Source organism: Neofelis nebulosa, chromosome 16 (genome assembly GCF_028018385.1).
Source record: "Neofelis nebulosa isolate mNeoNeb1 chromosome 16, mNeoNeb1.pri, whole genome shotgun sequence".
NCBI lineage: Eukaryota > Metazoa > Chordata > Mammalia > Carnivora > Felidae > Neofelis > Neofelis nebulosa.
In genome coordinates, this window is record NC_080797.1 from 60,938,666 (window position 1) to 60,957,344 (window position 18,679).

At 56.7% G+C, this 18,679-nt stretch overlaps 1 protein-coding gene across 7 annotated transcripts in view; it reads left to right on the plus strand.

Moving 5' to 3' along the window:
* FOXN1 (forkhead box N1) overlaps positions 1-16,925 on the plus strand; it is a 28,164-nt gene extending 11,239 nt beyond the window's left edge. For 2 of the 7 annotated variants that reach the window (XM_058703784.1, XM_058703785.1), the window contains exons 2-9: positions 3,293-3,444; positions 3,799-4,257; positions 6,558-6,671; positions 8,454-8,584; positions 9,334-9,430; positions 12,841-13,048; positions 13,250-13,741; positions 15,342-16,925. In XM_058703784.1, coding sequence (XP_058559767.1) covers positions 3,322-3,444; positions 3,799-4,257; positions 6,558-6,671; positions 8,454-8,584; positions 9,334-9,430; positions 12,841-13,048; positions 13,250-13,741; positions 15,342-15,661 — 1,944 coding nt within the window. In that variant the 5' untranslated portion in view covers positions 3,293-3,321 and the 3' untranslated portion in view covers positions 15,662-16,925. The remainder of the gene's footprint in view (positions 1-3,292; positions 3,445-3,798; positions 4,258-6,557; positions 6,672-8,453; positions 8,585-9,333; positions 9,431-12,840; positions 13,049-13,249; positions 13,742-15,341) is intronic. The other 5 variants (XM_058703787.1, XM_058703782.1, XM_058703788.1 and 2 more) reach the window with 4 other exon arrangements.
* The last annotated feature ends 1,754 nt before the right edge of the window (positions 16,926-18,679 follow it).

Sequence of the window (18,679 nt, forward strand, 5' to 3'; positions counted from 1 at the left end):
ATCCTGTCCCTGGGGGCCTGGAGGTGGAGGGTGAGGGGTGGGGTGGGGAGGTATAAAAGTCACGGCTGTAAACTAAAGCATTCAGTCAGGGCGTCTGAGATACAGGAAGTCAGACAGGGCTACAGATAATGTCCGGGGACATAGAGGCTGGTACAAGGATGGGGGTGAGGCAGCTGCGGCCGCAGGGCTCCTCCTGGGAAGGCCGGACCCTCAGCAGGAGGCGCGGCCCAGGCTGCGGCTCCGAGAGGCCTCCTCAGGTTCATGTCTCAGAAGAGCAAAGGCAGCCGCCAACTGGGGCTCATTAGCCCATGTCCCCAAGCCTGCCAGGCCTAAATTTGAGACCATCGGGAAGCTAGGGTCTGGGGTCAGAGGCCACAGCCACATCTGACATAGGTCCTTGAGCATTTTCTATGTGCCGGACATCTTACACGCATCATCTCTCTTAAGCTTCATGGCAACAACCCTGTGAGGTAGGTCCTCCTGTTCCATTTATCAGAGGAGCAAGACGCAAAGAGTTACACAGGTACACAACTGGGGCTCAAACTCAGGCCAGACAGACCAAATCTACCCCCCTTGCTATTGTAACCATGCACAATTCTGCCTCTGGAGAAGGGGGTGACCACCACCGGTTACAAGCCTGAGACCTGGGGGGGCGGGGGGAGGGGCCGGGAGAGGCAGGGAGAGCCCGGGGGCCTTGCCTCTGGAGGTGCTGGAGAACAGCTTGGGAAAGCGGCTCTGGGCCAGATCCAGGCGTGGCAGGCAGGCCCCAGCTGTCCCAGAGCTATCCGGGGAGCAGCGGCCAGGCCTGCGGTCATGCGGAGCCAGAGATGGGCTGTCCGGCACCTTGGGCCCCATGCCTGCTCCACTGTGGTGTCCAGTTACGGCCAGCTCGGCGCTTCCCTGGTCACGCCACATTTAGCATTGCCGAGTGAGAGGGTGCCGGGACATGGAGAAGGGGCGGCAGAGACTCTTGAAGGGGAGGGAGAGCCTCCCACCAGGCCCCCACCTGGACCCCAGCTACTAGCCTCCTCTGTCACTGATCCCCTGAGGGACTTGGGGCAAGTGCCCTCCCTTCCTAATCCCCATTACCTCCAATCAAAGAGAGGAGGTAGTTTATTCCCCAAAGGTGTGCCAACCCTAGGCTGGGCACCATGGGGCCACCAAGGCCATCCCTCCCTCCCAGAGCTCCCAGGAGATCATGGCCTGGGAAATGCAGTTATCCTGATCTGCCTGGTAGAGGTCTTGGAAGGGAGGGGTAAGTGTAAACCTCACACGTTTCTTGTTGTTTGGCCCACACCCACTCTGACCCCCACCAAATGATGAAATCGTAAGAGTACAGCCTCCAGAGTCGAACAGATCTGGGTTCAAATCCTTAATTTTTTGTAATTTTATTTTTGAGAGAGAGAGAAAGCAGGGGAGGGGCAGAGAGAGAGAGAGGGAGACACAGAATCTGAAGCAGGCTCCAGGCTCTGGGCTGTCAGCACAGAGCCGGACACGGGGCTCGAATTCATGGACCGCAAATCATGACTTGAGCCGAAGTCAGACGCTTAACCGACTGAGCCACCCAGGCGCCCCTGGGTTTGAATCCTTACTCTATTAAGGATTAGCTATGCGATTTGGGCAAGTAGGCAACCCTTCTGAGCCTCAGTTTCCGTATCTGTAGAGCGAGGTTAATGATGTACCTTCCTGACAAGTTTGTTCTGAGAAACCAGTGAGAAAATTCTCCAAACTGTTTACGCAGCAGCCAGCCCAGAGCAGGTCCTCAGCAAATGGCAGCCCTTATCGGAGACTACTTGGCAAAGAGGAGGACATTCAAAAAGAAATGCCCTTTGCAGGTGGTGAAGAAGGAAAGCAAAGAGCTGAGGACGATAACAGTAAGGCCGTACTGATAATGATATTAATAACGAGAGTTGGCGTCTACTGAGCACTTACAATATGGTAGGCACTGTGTTAAATTCTTCCTATGTGTGATTTCATTTACTACAGCATCTCCATGCGGGAGGCCCTACCTCTCTCCGTGTTTTGTAAATGATGGGGTTCAAGCTCAGAGAGCTTCCCTGACACAGAGAGCAAGGAAAGGCTTGGAGCTGAGTCCTCTCAAACTCTTGGGCTGTGCCGGGGACAAAGTGCTTATAGCACTTCTAGAAGGTCTGAGCAGAAAGGGCCCTCTGCTATCATCCAGTACAAGCCCCTAGTTTTTCAAATGGTGAAACCAAAGCTCAGAAAGGGCGGTGGCCTGGGACACCTGGCTGGCTTGGTCTGTAGAGAATGTGGCTCTTGATCTCAGAGCTGTGAGTTCGAGCCCCACGCTGGGTGTAGAGGTTATTTAAAAATAAAATATTTTAAAAGGGGGGGAGGGGGGGCGCCTGTGTGGCTCAGTTGGTTGAGTGGCCGACTTCGGCTCAGGTCATGATCTCACGGTCTGTGAGTTCGAGCCCCGTGTCGGGCTCTGTGCTGACAGCTCAGAGCCTGGAGCCTGTTTCAGATTCTGTGTCTCCCTCTCTCTGCCCCTCCCCCATTCATGCTCTGTCTCTCTCTGTCTCAAAAATAAATAAACGTTTAAAAAGAAAAGGGGGGGAGGGGCAGTAGCCTGCACAAGGTCACAGGTACGAGATGCAGTTTGGAGGAGGTAGGAGAAAACAGCACTGGCCCGTCACTGCACATTGGGCCAGTGGCTGCAGCCCAGTGTCATGCCAGGCTCACAGGGCCACCAGGCAACCGGGTCACCTCAAGTCCTCAGTGGCACTTGACACTTTCAGGGTCATGCCAGCCCCTGAAATGGCACCACAGGCCCAGCCTCTACTGAGGGCTGGGTCACCTGCAGCATGAGGGTCACTCCCACCCTCCACCTGGGCTTGACCCACTCTCCCCAGCTCCCCTTCTCTCAGGACCACCTGCTTGCTCAGCCACTGAGCAGAGACTGCTTGTCACGGTCACCTAGCCCAGTCCCGCACTGGGGAGACGGGGGCCGGAGGCAGGGTCTCCATCTGCCACTGAGCCCCAGAGCAGCCAACTCTCCTTCCTGGGACTGTGGGGGTGGCGGGTTTCCTACCTGGTGTGTTTTGTTCTGTCTCCACCAGTCTTCTCTCTGTGCTTTCTTCCTCTGCCTCTCGTTTATCTGCTTCTTTCTGTCTCTGATGTTCTCTCACTTTGTCTGTTTATCCGCCTATCTGTCTGTGTCTCACCGGATGTCTGGTGGGAGTCAGGGTCCCAGCCCAGGGAGGGTGTGGGTGTGGAGGTGGTGAACTTGGGGTCGGTCACCGCAGGACCCTGGTCCTCACTCTCATCACAGCCGGCTTTCTTCGAGGCCAGGACCGGGTGATGGTGTCGCTACTCCCGCCGCAGTCTGACGCCACGCTGCCCGGCCCCGCCAGACTGGAGGGTGAGCCCCAGGGGGACCTCATGCAGGCGCCGGGCCTTCCAGGCTCTCCTGCCCCACAGAACGTGAGTATCTGGCACCTAGGCCCCACCCCCAGAGCCCTCCCGGGGTCTGCCTTGTCCCTTCCACCAGCGAACGAGTACCCAGTGACTCCAAGATCCAGAAGTGTTCGATAGAGGCCTCTGCTTCTCCCTTCCATCTGGGGCTTTCCCGGGGCAAGGCTGTATATCCATCTGACTCAGGGCACCTCAGATCTAAGAGCAGCATACCCTCACAGACGAGGGCTTCCAAAAGCAGGCTATGTCTCCTCCATCGTTTGGGAGCCCCTGGAGCTCAGCCACAGACCCCTTTACCCTAGCACAGGGCAGAGTCCTGGTCCAGCATCCACTCACAGGCTCTCTACCCTCTGTCCACCCCAGAAGCTTGCCGGCTTCAGCTGCTCATCATTTGTGCCCGACGGCCCCCCAGAGAGGGCATCCTCACTGCCCCCACAGAGTCCCAGTGTCGCGTCACCTGGCCCTGAGCAAGTCCACTGCCCAGCCGGCCCTGGCCCGGGCCCCTTCCGGCTCTCACCCTCAGACAAGTTCCCCAGCTTCGGCTTTGAGGAGGGCCCAGCAAGCAGCCCTGGGCGCTTCCTCAAGGGCGGCCATGGGCCTTTCCACCCATACAAGCGGCATTTCCATGAAGACGTCTTCCCTGAGGCCCAGACCGCCCTGGCCCTCGATGGACACTCCTTTAAGACCCCGGGGGCACTGGAGACCTTCGAGGAGATCCCCGTGGATGTCGGGGAGGCTGAGGCCTTCCTGCCTGGCTTCTCGGCAGAGGCCTGGTGCAACGGACTCCCCTACCCCAGCCAGGAGCACAGCCCCCAAGTCCTGGTGAGTACCAGTGGCCGCTGAGCATCCCACCTACTCCTGTCCTGGTTCCCAGAAGCCCTGAGATCAAACTCTGCCTTCCCTTTCCAGACTTTTCCACTCAGGGTCAGTTTATGCCAGGGAAGCGGCAAGTTCAGAAAGTTGGGGTCTCGGCTTCATTCTGGCCTCCAGGTCAGCTGGGGAGGGGATGCTGACCTGGCCTGGCATGGAGAGGGCAAGGTGGGGGAGATCAGGCTAAGGAAGCTGGCAGCTTCCCAGAGGCTCCTGAGTCAGGATTCCAGTGTGTGACTTCTCTGTTTGCCTAAGTGTCAAGAATCCCCAGCCAGACCTACCCGCCCATATGCAAATGTGAGAAGGAAAACACATTCCAGACGTCAAGAGAAAGGGTTTGGGGATAAGCCACGGAGCACAATGTTCTCCTCTCTGGCATCAGCATAGAGTCTTGAGAGAGGGCTTAAGTCTTCTCAAAGGACTTTCCAGGCCCCATTCTTTGCCCACAATGGGGCCTGGGTATATTCATAGAAATACCTTGAAAGCACCTTGGAAGGTCAACCAACATATCCCTTTCACAGCCATACCCACAAGCTGTATGATCTTGGGCTAGTCACTTAACCTCTCTGGTCCTCGTCTGAAAAGTATGGTTACGAGGACCTGCCTTATAGGCTTGTTGCCTTGGGCAGAGGAAATCTAAAGGGAGGTTTGGAGATCCCTGAGATAGTGAGCACTGAGTGGCCTCAGCCTGGGTTGTGCCTTCTCCAGATGCCCACCAGCTCTCCTCACCCCTTGCTTTCTAACAGGCTCCCATTCCACCCCCAAGCCACCCCAACAAAGCCTGATTCCTAGACTTGGAAGATAGAGAAGGGCTTGGGTACCTACCAGCTGTGGCCAAGGCAAGAGCCTTGGTTCTGGGGCCCTTTGATGGCTTTTCCTCACGCCCATTGAACATGACAGCAACTCGTGGTGAGGACACCATCATGTTAGCTTCTGCCTCCCAAATGTCCACTCAATGCCAGCCCCTGCTTGCTGTGCCAAATCTTTTCTTTCAAGTGGCCCATTTAATCCCCACAACAACCCTCTAAAGACTCCTCACTACCCTCATTTTGTAGGTGAAGAAACTGAGGTTCCATAGAGGCCAAGTGACTTGCCCAAGGTGTCCCTTGGCCTGTGAGGCTGCTTTGAGGCCACTCCCTTACTCCCTGCACAGTGGAGAGGAGCTCAGGCCCAGAGAACCAGCTAGCTGGTCGATTCACTGGGTGACCTTGGACACATCACTTCCCCTCAGTGGGCTCAGCCCCATCATCTTCCAAATGAGGAGGTTGGACACAGTGCTCTTGGCCCTTCCAGGCCTGAGATTCTATGATTATGGCTATCTCTGCATCAGCAACCCCAGGGCACATCCAGAAAGAGCTAACCGTTGAATTTGACCCTCTGGGCCCAGATGCTGGCTCCCAAGGCCCCTGATAACCCAGGAAGAGTGGTCCACCTCCTCCTGGCCTGGATCGCCTTCCAGGACTAGCTGTGCACGCTTTCTGGCCCTACTCAGGGTAGAGATTGTGCTAGACTCTGGGAGCTCCCTGTGGAGCTCACAGCCCCTGGGAAGCCAGAGTCTGGCCACCACCACTGGCAGCAGCTCAAGACAGGTTCCCTGTGTCGGGGTTGAAAGTGTGCCATGGGGCTCAAGCAGACCAGCTGCTTTGAGTTGAGAGTGGCCAGAAGATAGAGCAGAGAGGACTCACTAGCCCCCTCCAAAGACCCTGCTGGAGCTCCCTTAGGCTTTGCCGAGGAGGAAGTACAGAGCTTGGGGTCATGAGCCCGACCAACCTGTCCGGCCACTTCCTGTGCTCCCCTAAATATGGCTCTGCGATGGGAATCCTAGAGCAGTGGCCTTTTCCAGATGTCCTTCACAGACCCGCTCTGAGAGGCTGGCAGCTCTGAACGCAAGCAGGCCCCAAACCAGGCTTGATGAGTGGACTCACACACTGCATCCTTGTGCCATTCCAGGGAGGTCTCTGACCCTACCCACCTTCACTGTGACCCAACTCCTCTGGACAGCCCAGCCTCTGCCTCTTACCTGAAGTGAGGTGGGGGGTGGGGGATGGGGAGTGCCGTCGACTCCGGCCCCAGCTCCACCACTAACTTGCTGAGCTCCCTCAGGAAAACCCCTGACCTTCTCTGTCCTCTCTTTGTTCTCTAGGAATAAGCTTTGGGGGAGGCAGAGTAGAGGTTGCATTTGTGTTAAGTTTCAAGCCACAGAAGAGCGGGAGGAAGAAAACTAAGGCCTGGTCATCTGTTTTTTCTTCCAGCAGGGATCAGAAGTCAAGGTCAAGCCCTCAGCTTTGGAGACTGGTCCTGGGATGTACTGTTACCAGCCCCCCTTGCAGCACATGTACTGTCCCTCCCAGCCCCCCTTCCACCAGGTGGGTCAGGGACACGTGGGCATGCTTCCCTGGGGCCTCAGGATATTATGTGGTGTGAGGTGTGCAGGCGTGTGTTGTGGGTGTGCACACCTGGATGGGCAGGTGGAGGCAGCAGGACCCTGGACCTCGGGCCAGGCCACCGGGGCTGGGGGGACAGGGGTTCATGGGGAAGGAAGGAAGCCATTGCCCTTCTCTAGGAGTAGGTGGGGTTCCTCTGAGAGTCTCTGAAAAGCAAATGGGGCCTATCGTGGGACAGGGCCCAGATGTGAACCAAAAAGGGAGGGAGGAGGAGGGCCAAAGACAGGGGCAGAGAGAAAAGGGTTATGTGGGGTGACACACAAGACGGAGCAGAAAGAAAACAGTGGGCTCCCGTCTGGGTCAGTCACTGTCTCGCTATGTAACCTTGGCTCCAAACTTCCCTTTCACCTCAATAGGGTGGGACCGGGTATGGAGTTAGGCGGCCTTCCCACCTGGAGAGCTCCAAGACCCCCTCATCTTTGGTCCTTTCCCCCCCTTCCCCACCCCACTGCCCAGCCTCCGCGATTTGGACCTGTATAGGATGCCAAGTACTTGTCCCACGTTGGCATGGGATGCAGGCTTTTAAAAAGAGGTAGAAAAGAGCCCCAGAGCAGCCAGGCAGCTCCCAGGAGTCGCTGGGCAAGACGGAGCAAGTGACTGCCCAGCGCCCCAGCTCCATCCACCTGCAGCCTGGCACTGAGACAGGCCCTGCCTGTGGAGCAGGTTCTACTCCCAGCTCTTTGGCTTTGGCCCTGATCTTGGCCAAGCCAGGGAGGCAGGCACGTGGGGGGGAGTGGGGAGGTGGTCAGACTGCTTGCTTTGTGGGGGGAAAGAAAGAGACGGAGGGAAGCCGAGGGAGCACATGAGGGGTCACCCTCGCTGCCATGAGGAGTCTAGCTGGAGAGGCTAAAACCATCCTGAGGCTCAAGGTCTGGCCCCGGGTAGGGGGTGTCCCTGAGGCAGCCTGGACCATCAAGGACTGAGCCACAACAGGGTTCAGGGGCTGCCAGACCTTAAATGGCCTCACCATGCCCAGCCTTGCTTTGATGCTTTCTGCATTCCGCACCCCCCTCCAACAAGATGGCCGCACCCAGGCCTTTATGGAGCCTGCAGAGAGGGTGACTCAGGCACTAAGTGTCTCTCGGGTGACCTGGAAAGAGCACTTCAGCCTGGAGCAGATGGGGGAGTCAGAGTCTCCCACCCCCATGGCCCCCATAAAACGCCACCCCTGGCACCGCAGCCACTCCCTTTGCCGTAAAACCACCTCCTACCCCCACCGGCCCACCACCATGACCTGCCCTTTCAAAGAGCCACTGAAACTCATAAAAGGTGGCAGTGCCCAGCAAACGAACGCCCAGGCTGGACACCCTGCTTCCGGCCCAGCCGTTCCGGGAAATTCCAGGGGAGGCCTGGAGGCCCTCACACTCTCTAGCCCCGCCAGGCTGCTCTCCCATCACCATGGCAACCAGAGCACCTAGATGGCAGGAGAGGAAGGAAGCCAGGAAGTGGGGGGGGGGGGGGGAGCTATGAGGGCTCTGAGACCCCGAATTTGGGAACGTGGATCACCTCAGAGCCCCTCAGATGTCCACACCCTTGGCCAGCCCCCTCAGATCGTTCTGCTATTGGAGCCCATGACCAGGGAGAGAAGAGTCTGGCTTCAGCTCCCTCTCTGGATGTATATGAGTGGGGCGGGGAGGGGATCACCCCCACCTTGGGAAAGACTGGTTACCATGGCAACCATTCTGCCCCCTTTGACCTCTACAGTACTCACCAGGTGGCGGCAGCTACCCCATACCATACCTGGGCTCCTCACACTATCCATACCAGCGGATCGCACCCCAGGCCAGCACCGACGGGCACCAGCCTCTCTTCCCAAAACCCATCTACTCCTACAGGTATGTTTCCCAGCACCCCTGTGATGGAAGGGAGTAGGTGAGAGGAAGAGTGGAGAAGCTGAGGCATGGAATCCTCAAGGTAGAAGGTGATGCCAGAGGAGGGAAGTCATACCCCGCGGGTTTCTAGAGGATGTGAAACCTCAGGCAAGCTATTTGACCTCTCTGAGCCTGTTTATTCATCTGTTTTAAAAAAGGCGGCGGGGGGGGGGGGGGACAGCAATATTCAGGCCTTGGGAAGGATTAAGTGAGAGAAGATGCCTGGCACATTGCAGGGGCAGGGGCTCAAGGAACCTCAGTTCCCTCCCTTACTATCCAACATTCAGTGTGCGATTGGCTGAGGGCTGACTGGTAATGACAGCTTCCATTTAATGAGTGCCTTCTATGTTCTAGGCATCATCCTTAATCGTCACAACTCTGAGGTAGCTATTACTTTTTTTTTTTCACTTCAAAGCTGAGGAAACTGAGGCTCAGAGAGGTTAAGGCACTCACCCAAGGTCACATAGCTAGTGAATGGCCAAGCCAGGATTACAACCCAGGGCTCTCAAGATTCCACAAGACCCTCGTATAGCCGTAATTCCTGGCTTCAGCGGACGCGCCCTCATCCTTTCTCTTTTCAACCTCATAGAGCCTCTCACCTAAATCTGCGGCAGGTTCCTCCCTCAACCACTCTTGCCGGGGCAGGTGGGGTGGTGACGGGGAGACTCCCAGCCTGCTCCCAAGTTCAAACTCAAGGCTTTCTCTGCCTTCAGTATCCTCATCTTCATGGCCCTTAAGAACAGTAAAACTGGGAGCCTTCCTGTCAGCGAGATCTACAATTTCATGACGGAGCACTTTCCTTACTTCAAGGTGAGCCCAAGATCCACCCCATTCCCGCCATCCCCAGGTCCTGGGCAGGCCAGGCCTCTCTGGAGCCAGAGGCTTCCGTTGGAAGGTGGAACAAGGGTTAGAACGAAAGCCAGGAGAGGGTTTGCCCCACTTCCTCCACACTTCCCCTTGTCTCCATGTCAAAAGGTCAGACTTCCGTGTAAGGAGCAGAGAGCTCAAGCCACTCACACAAGGTTACACAGCAGGCTGGAGTCAGTCCTTAGGCTGCTGGAAAGTGGACCTGTCCGTCCTGACAGGCTTCCAGAAACATCCACCTACCCCAAGTGGGGAGAGACACCTTGGGAAGAAATGAGAGCCTTTCCCCACCCCTGCCCCCAGGCTGCTGTAGGGCTAAAGGAATTTGGGTAAGAGCTAGCCAGCCAAGGTGGCATGGGATGCTGGGACCACAGGACCCACTGCCTTCCAGGGAGAGATTAAGATCTGCCTCTGTGGGCGGCAGGCTCAGCTACAGTTCTGCCAGAAAGCGGGGTGTGGGCTTCACGGTCTTCGAGAGTTCCAGGGAACTGGGTGGCTTTACCTGTACAGTATCTAGTTCCTGTCACCCACTCAAGGGGCTTCTGAGGGCTCTACCAGACTCCCTCCGTAGAGGCAGGACAGACGTCCTTCTCTCCAGAGGGGCAAACACATCAGAAAGGGTGATCCACCTGCTCAATGTCACACAGCAGGGGGAGCCATTGTTGCCTCAAGCTGTTTGGTTTCACACATCTGCCCACCCCACCCCCCCCACCCCCCCGCCCCCAGACCCTCCAGCATAGACCTCTTCTTCCAGGGTGGGTGCAGGGGAGATCAGGGTTTGTGTGTGAGGAATGCCTTCTCCAAGGTCTACATCCTGGGGGATACAGTCCCGTCCGCTAACCGGACAGCAGGCAGGAGCTGAGGCCCGGGTCCAGAGCTCATCTCCACCTGCCAGTAGGTGATCCCTGGCTTCACTGGCTTCCCAATGGTCCTGCCTGGGGATAATTAGAAGCTGATATTCAGACAAGTTTATACTTGCTGCCTTGCCATCAAATGAGCGGGCGAGATGGCCAGAGTGGTCTGGCCGGGAATGGCAAAGTGTGGTCATCCGCCAGAGATTCTGGGAGAGAAAGGAAGAGCGGGGAGAGTTGTCTCTGGGATTTGAGAAGCATCAGAGCCAGTATCCAGGGCTGCCCCTGTATCCCAATCGGTCTGGAGACCAAACTCTTCCTAATCCCTGTAGATCTGGAGGGCCTTCTCTAGGGCTTCCAGGGGCCGGGCTAGAGAGAGGGAATTGAGGGCCCTGCCCTGTTCCTCTCAGCCATTCCTCCCTGCCAACTCCCAGCCTGGCCCCCAGCCCCTCCCTGCATCTCATCTTCCTGGCTTAATTATTTTTCCTGGGAGCTGTGTAATCCCTGTTTTATGGGGCTGAAGAGTGAAGAGGTCTAACAGCTTTTTTTTTTGTTGTTTTTGGTTCTAGTTGTTGTTCTTAGCCAGTTGCATCACCCCCTCACTCCCGAGTTTACATTTGACTTCAGAGAGAAAGCATCTGTGAGGCTGGGACGGGCCCTGGTGGTGAAGCCAGCCCTATAGGGTGACCTGGGCAGGGCCCTTAATGAGGGGACAGGGCTGGAGTCAGCTCTGTCACTGCCTCCTGTGTGATCTAGGGCCAGGCCCTTTCTTCCCTGGACCTCAGTTTCCCAATCTGTAAAATGGTCAGGTTGGACCAGTTGGCACATACATTCCTTCCAACTCTGACGGATCCCCTCTGACCTGCCCAAGGAATTAGTTCAAAGATCCTCTGCCCCCTTTATCTCTCACTCTCCATTTGAAGGTCATGTTTCTGGGCAAGAACAAGGTGGACCCTGGGGTGCATAGCACTCATGCCCAAGGCAGCTGAGGTGGGTGTCCTGTAACCCCATGAGTCAGGGATGTGGGACCGGGGAAGTGTCCATCCACTGGACATAATTGCTAGTGCTGACCATCCCTCTTCCAAACAGGAAGTGGCTGGGGTGGGGGCTGTCCTGGCATCCCAAAGTCACAGATTTATGGGCCCATAAAAGGGCCCAGTGTCCATTAACTCTGCCCATCGGGCGACACAACCTCGACTCTTAGTAGGGACCGTCGTGGGAGTTGAAGGCAAATCCCCAGCTGGCTGGTCTGGTGGCTCCAGAATCCTCCCTTACGACCCTGGGAGCCTTGGGGGTCATCTCAACCAGTCCCCTGTCCCAGGCCAGCTGCCCCTGACAAAGGCTCCCGCAGCTCCTGCCAGCAACTTGCCGTGACGCTGGCATCAGGACCCAGTTCTGCTGGGCGTGATTCAGCCTGGCTGCTCCCTGGGGCAAGTGAGCCGGGGAGGAGGGAGTGGCCGCCCCTCATTAACCAGAAACTGCAAGCTGAAAGGGAAAAGGGACCAGGGACTAAGGGCATAGGGGCCCCACTGGCTGGAGCAGATGTCCTGCCCATAGTTGGCCCCTGCTGGGCCCGGGACTGTCACAGAGGCTGGAACAGAGCTGGAGGTGGGGAGGATGGGGGTGCCCACTGGCACCCCCGCCACCGCCTCTCACCCAACTGAGTCAGCCTAATGGTTTTTACAACCCTCCCTGAGCACAATTACCGCACTGGTGGCATGACCGGGCCTCCTAATGGGTGTTTATTCTGTTGGCACGAGCCCCCCCACTCCCCACCTGAGGGCTGGCCTCCCCACCAGGGCACGCCCCCCCCCCCGGGCACACTGATGTGAACACTCACACCCACACACGCATGCAATCATGGGTACCCCCACACACCCAGAGAGACTTTCTCACACACACATCCTTACACTCAAGGGAACTCGCGGCCCACCAACCCAAGAGAAGGCTCACACCGGGGAGACATATTCAGGGACACTCGCGTGTGCGTATGCATAGCCAATCTCTCCCTCTCTCCCTCCGTCACCAAAACCCAGATATTCAGGCCACATGTGTGCAACGCACCCCTCTTTCTTTGCTTCTGAGTTTGCCCCAGCAGGGATGAGGCAGACCCAGGAAAGGAACATTCCATAGCTTCCTCCTAATTCCAAAACTGGCATCCAAGTGAGTTCCCCGTCCACAGAGGGGTCCCAGCATGGGCCCGAGGTCCCAGCTCCAGATAGGGAACGCGCCCTCCCTTTATGAATCACTTCAAGAATCCTCTGAAGGGTTGCCAGAGGTGGGAGCGGGATAAAGGCAGATTTTAAGCGAAAATAGTTTGCAGTCAAGATTCCTGCCCACCACTGAAGGGGGTGCCAAGCATGGGCTGGGCGCCGAGGAGGACGCCAAGATCCAGACAGGTGGCAGTTCTGTGCCCAGAGGGAGCAGGAAGAGTTTCCCGGAGCCCAGACCCCGCCCTGGCTACTTGACCCCGGCCTGAATTCTTGTCTTGCTCCGCTCCGGCAGACGGCGCCCGATGGCTGGAAGAATTCTGTTCGCCACAACCTGTCTCTCAACAAGTGCTTTGAGAAGGTGGAGAACAAATCAGGAAGTTCCTCTCGCAAGGGCTGTCTGTGGGCCCTCAATCCGGCCAAAATCGACAAGATGCAGGAAGAGCTACAGAAGTGGAAGAGGAAAGACCCTATTGCTGTCCGCAAGAGCATGGCCAAGCCAGGTGGGAGGCCAATGGGCAATGCAAGGGAGTGGGGGAGGGCCTGGCATACCCACTAGCAGACAGAGAGGGAGGGAGGGAGGCTAAATAGGTTGAGCAAAGAGAACCTGTTAGTAAGGGGAGGGCCTGAGCGGTTCCAAGGCTGGGGAGGGATTGTGGGGAAAGGGAGGTCTCATGATGTCCCTCTCTCTTGGGTCTTTTTAGAAGAGCTGGACAGCCTCATTGGAGAGAAGAGGGAGAAGCTGGGCCCCCCACTGCTGGGCTGCCCACCCCCCGGGCTGGCAGGCTCAGGCCCCATCCGGCCCCTGGCACCTCCAGTTGGGCTCTCCCAGCCACTGCATTCAATCCACCCAGCCCCAGGCCCCATTCCTGGCAAGAACCCCCTGCAGGACCTACTTGGAGGACACGTGCCCTCCTGCTACGGGCAGACATATTCGCACCTCTCACCGGGCCTGGCCCCTCCTGGACCTCCGCAGCCATTGTTCCCACAGCCAGATGGCCACCTTGAGCTGCGGGCCCAGCCAGGCACCCCCCAGGACTCGCCTCTGCCTGCCAACACCCCACCCAGTCACAGCGCCAAGCTGCTGGCTGAGCCTTCCCCGGCCAGGACCATGCATGACACCCTGCTGCCAGACGGAGACCTTGGCACTGACCTGGATGCCATCAACCCCTCTCTCACCGACTTTGACTTCCAGGGTGAGCTGGGGGTGGGAAAGGGAAGGTGGGACAGGACTGGAGAGGTGCGTCCGGCAGCACTGCCCATCCCCTCCAAGTCTCCAGGCTGCAGCCCGGAGCTGCCAGGCTTCTGGTCAGTTGAAGCAGACAAGTCTCGAGCTGGCGAGGGATGCCAAGGGGCAAAGAGGAAGGTCCTTGCCTCCACCTCCCTCCTCCTGGTGCCCCTGAACATGTTCCGACTGACCCCGTCATCAAACCACCCTCAGCTCTGGGTAGGTGGGGAAGAGCCCAAGTTCCATTCCACATTGACGGTGAGCAGATGACAGTCGGAACATTCCCCAGAAGCGGTTGCATTTTCTCAGAGTTCATCTTTTAATACAGAAGGAGGAAAGAGCTCTTCCCCCAGGAAGAATATAAGGCCTCAGAACGAGGCCAGTCCCGGAGAGCTTTGGGGACAGGAGTCTGCAGAGAGGTTCTGTCTATTCCATTCCACCTTGCCTGCTCCACCTCTGCTCGCGGCCAAGCCCAACCGTTCTAATCTAAACTTCAGTGCATGCCCAGGCCCTGGTCCCGGCCACAGGACATTTGGAGGAGGGTGCTGACCCAGGCCTCAGACCTTCTGGGCGCACCGGGGTAGGGGGCATCCACAAGCAGGTGGAGACAGCTGGCCCTCGCAGAGCTCCCAGTCCTATGGGGAGACAGCCCAGGTCTTGAGAAGCTCATTAGAAACGTACAGCTAGATCCTCAGCCCTGTCCAGAAGTGGGAGTCTCAGAGGAAGCCGTAGACATGTGGGCTCCCATAGACACGCATCTGAGCCCCTAGTAACAATCAGGCATCGTGTGAGTTGCTTTACATGTGCTCTGTCATTTGGGCCTTTAAAGAAGGAGCGACCGTTAAACCCATTTCACAAAAGCACGCTGAGGTTACGTAACTTACTGAAGGTCACTTAGCTAGAAAGAAGGAGAGTTAGGATTGGAACCCAAGCAGCCAAGTTCAGTCCAGGGTTTAGTCCGGCTGCCTTCCTCCATCCCCGCAGCCCCGATACCCAGGCCAGGCTCTGGCCTGCCGTGACGCACGCAGGACACACAACACAAAGAGGAGGGGGGGGGCAGCATTGTCTCCTCCCCAGAGTCAGTGTTCCCGGCTCCGCTCCTCTCCCTTGGGCCTGCAGTGGAGGAGGCCCAGAGAGCCGAGCCCAGCCACCTCATCAGGTCCTGCAGTGCATTGTTGGAAGATCCTTAGCCTTGGCTGTGTAACCACCTTCCTCGGGAGTCTGGGCAGGAGCCAGGGGGAAGAGTTCCAGGGGCTCCCTCTGCAGGCTCGCTCCAGAGTGTGCAGCGTTAGGTATCAGCCCTTCCAATAGGCAGCTCTCAAGTCCTTGACTCCACTCTCCCTCCCCTGACCTCCAAAACACAGAGCCCCAGAGATCATTTAGGCTACAGCAGAGGAATCTGAGAGTTCCGGCAACTGCCTGGGGTCACACAGCGAGTGCCAAGGGGCTGCTCTCCAGCCAAGGTTACCCCAATCCTGTTCTCTTTAGCATGTGAGAGCCATGGGGTCAAGGGGACAGACAGGGCTCCTTTGCAACTCCCAGTGACGCCTGTTCTCTCCACCACCTAGGAAACCTGTGGGAACAGCTGAAGGATGACAGCTTGGCCCTTGATCCCTTGGTACTGGTGACCTCGTCCCCGACATCATCTTCAATGCCACCACCTCCGCCACCACCCCATTGCTTCCCACCTGGGCCCTGTCTGGCAGAGACAGGCAGTGGGAGTGGCGACGTGGCACCACCAGGCGGTGGAGGCTCTGGGGCTTTGGGTGACCTGCACCTCACCACCCTCTACTCGGCCTTCATGGAGCTGGAGCCCACACCCCCCACGGCCCCCGCTGGCCCCTCTGTGTACCTCAGTCCCAGCTCCAAGCCCATGGCCCTCGCGTGAGCCACACCCAGAAGCCTTTATGTGGCCTGGAAGTCCCAGCTGGCCGCCCGCGTCGGGCTCACCTTAAAGGTCAAGGAAGGAAAACCATCCCTGTCCCCTGTGCCACTAAGCCAACTGTTTGTTAGCTGGCAGCCGGGGGGTGAAGAAGACACCACCCACGATGCTGCCCCTCACACATTTCTGCCACCTGAGCGAGCCAGCTCCTCACTCAGGGTCCCTGAAGACCCAGTGTCTGGGAAAAAAACAAAAAAACCAAAAACACTCTCCTTAGCTCACACTCATCCCCACTTAAGCGCTTCTGCGTTAATGTGTACATACATATGCACCACACACACACAAACACACACACACACACACACAGTCTTTCAGACATACACCCACCCATATACCTTCTACCCAGAGGAATCAGAATTACACCACTGAGAGCCTAGCTGCTCCATTCCTGGGGCAGCTGAGAGCTGAGGGCTCAGGATCCTCATGCCAGGCCCAAGACCACCCTGAAGCCCTATTCTGATGTCCACATTTTCTGCAGGCGTGGCCCCTCCTAGCGTGTTCTCTCCCAGAAGCCCCCTGTATTTATTCTCCCAACTTCATCCCAGCAGCCTTTCAAGGAGGAGTAGGGATGGGGCCTCTCCCCAAGTTGTCTGTGGGTCCCCCACTGGCTGAGTAGCAGCCCCCACTCTGCCAGGCTCTGCCCATCCTCAGTAAACACTCTGTCCGACCTCCCCCAGAAGGACACACAGGAGGGGCAGCGTCCACCCCAGGACCAAACTGAGCCCAATTCTGACACAAAGTGTTTGGAAAAGTCCTTGCCCTTGGAAACTTAAAAGTGTCCTCTCTTCCCAGCCCTGGGTGCAGGAAGGGCCCCTCCAGATCACTACAATCTCACCCCTTCTCTGTAAGAAATTCATGTAGTTTAGGTCCTAACTTACTAATTACTTCCAACCGTCCCGGGCAGTCTCTTCCTTTCAGGGAAGGGAAGCCTGATGCAGGCTGGCAGGGTGGGGAGTGAGCACCCACGCTCCCCTCTCTCTGACTGCTTGGCAGACCCAGGATATCCCTGGAGCTAGGGGGTGTGTCCAGGCTGCCCGCCATGCCCTACTGGAGAGCCCAACCCTCACCAAGTGGGAGCTTCTGCCTACCCTGGAGGCCTGGGGGTGACAAGAACCCCCAGAGGTTTTCCTGGGCTCAGTTAGGCACAAGCACATCCCTCGATGGCCTGCCATTATCCCCTGACCTGGAACAATAAAGCAAATGCCTTGTAGTCTTGGCTCCTGAGGCTTCATTTCTGGATTTCCCCTCCCTGGACAGAAAGGCCAGGCCTCACTAATTGTCGATGCCCTGGGTTTGTGTTGTCACCCTGACTCTCGTTCTTTGCTGTCAAGTTTCCAAATCTAAACAGTGAGACATCTAGGAGGACTTCCTGATCAACCTGGGGAGGATGAGAGGGCAGGACAGTGGGGCCTCTTCTAAGGAGAACTGTCAAAAGGATGCAAGGAAGCAGCTGACCTGCCCACAAGGAGGAAGAGGATTCCCTCCCCCTACACCCCGTCCTACTGCGACCGCTTCCCTCCTCGAATGCTCCCATCTCCTCACACAAGAAGGGGTCACTTCCCCATCCAGCCTGTGCCTTCCTGCCGCCATCTTTCCCTGGCTGGAGCTCTGGGTTCCACAGGTGACATGAATGGAGCACAGTCTGGTTCTATTCACACTGCTGGCCCTGGACGGTGATCTCTGGAGGGTAAGGGGCCCCCTCAGTCGCACTTCAGACTCTCCTCCCAGGTGCCACCTTGGTGGGCTGCTGTCACCAAAGGACAGCATAAGAGGAAGCCCCACGCTCTGCCTGAACAGGGACAGGATAGGTGTGGGAGACAAAAGCACATACATGAACCTCAAGGCTTGGAAAGTTCTTCCAGGAGCCAGGCAGCACCACTTGCTTGCCCCAGAGGACAGCTCTGTTGAGACACCATAATAGAGCCCCACCCCACAGCGACACCCTCCCTAAGAGGCTCTAAGCCTGTGTCCAGGACGGCAAGGATAGGGTGCCGAGTGTGGGGAGGCATGGCCAGCCAGTGCACCTGCCCCAGCCCAGCCCTGGCTGTGAAGGAAAGGGGTGAAGCCCCCTACGCTACACTTCCATCCTAGGTGGTAAGCAGAGGACATCTCCAGAGGTACTCAGACCTTTGTCCCATGGGCCCCTTTAGCACACCTACTAGTGAGCTGGGAACCACCCGAGTAAGGCAGGTGGCAAACAGGATCTGGGGTCTTGTGTTTGTTTTTGTTTGGAACCAGACTGGCCCTTCTTTTAAACCTGGGCTGTAGCCACTCTGAGCTGAGCAGCGCACTCCCATTCATATGCTGCCCCCTGCTGGTCACCTCGCACGAACCGTTCACTCATTTGAGCTGAGTGGATGTAGGGTCTGGAAGCGCCCCGTTTGCCGGGAGTTAACCTTTTTTTTTTTGCCCGGGGGGGGGGGGGGAGAGGGGGTGCTAAACATACAGGTTCTAAAACTGGTTAGAATTCATGGGCTTATCAAATTGGATGAAGAAATTATACCTTCATTTTCATTCATCTCTACCTCAAATGTAGTATTTCCCTCAATTACAAATGTCCACAACAAACCACAATAGCTTTAGTGGAATCTGTGACTTGGTCATATAAGGTAGAGAAATCGCAGATTAGAAATCACAGATGTTTTTATGTTATATTACAGGTATTGCAGAATAGATATATAGATTTCTATTATATAGTGTGTTGTGTTTAGGATTGCCATATATTTTGTACTCATAAAAAAAAAAAAACAAAAAAAAACCCCTTATTGTCTGTAGGCTTCAGCAGACGATAACAAAGGGGTCTGTGACACATAGAAAGGTAAAGCACTCTTGCTTTAGTTGCAGGGTGATGAGGGATGGAGTGTGGCTCTTAAGGGGAGGGGCCAGGAGAGGGAAGAAGGCACTAGGGACTTGAGATAGCAGCTCTTCACCAACTGGAAGTTGGATATTAACCGCAAGTTTATA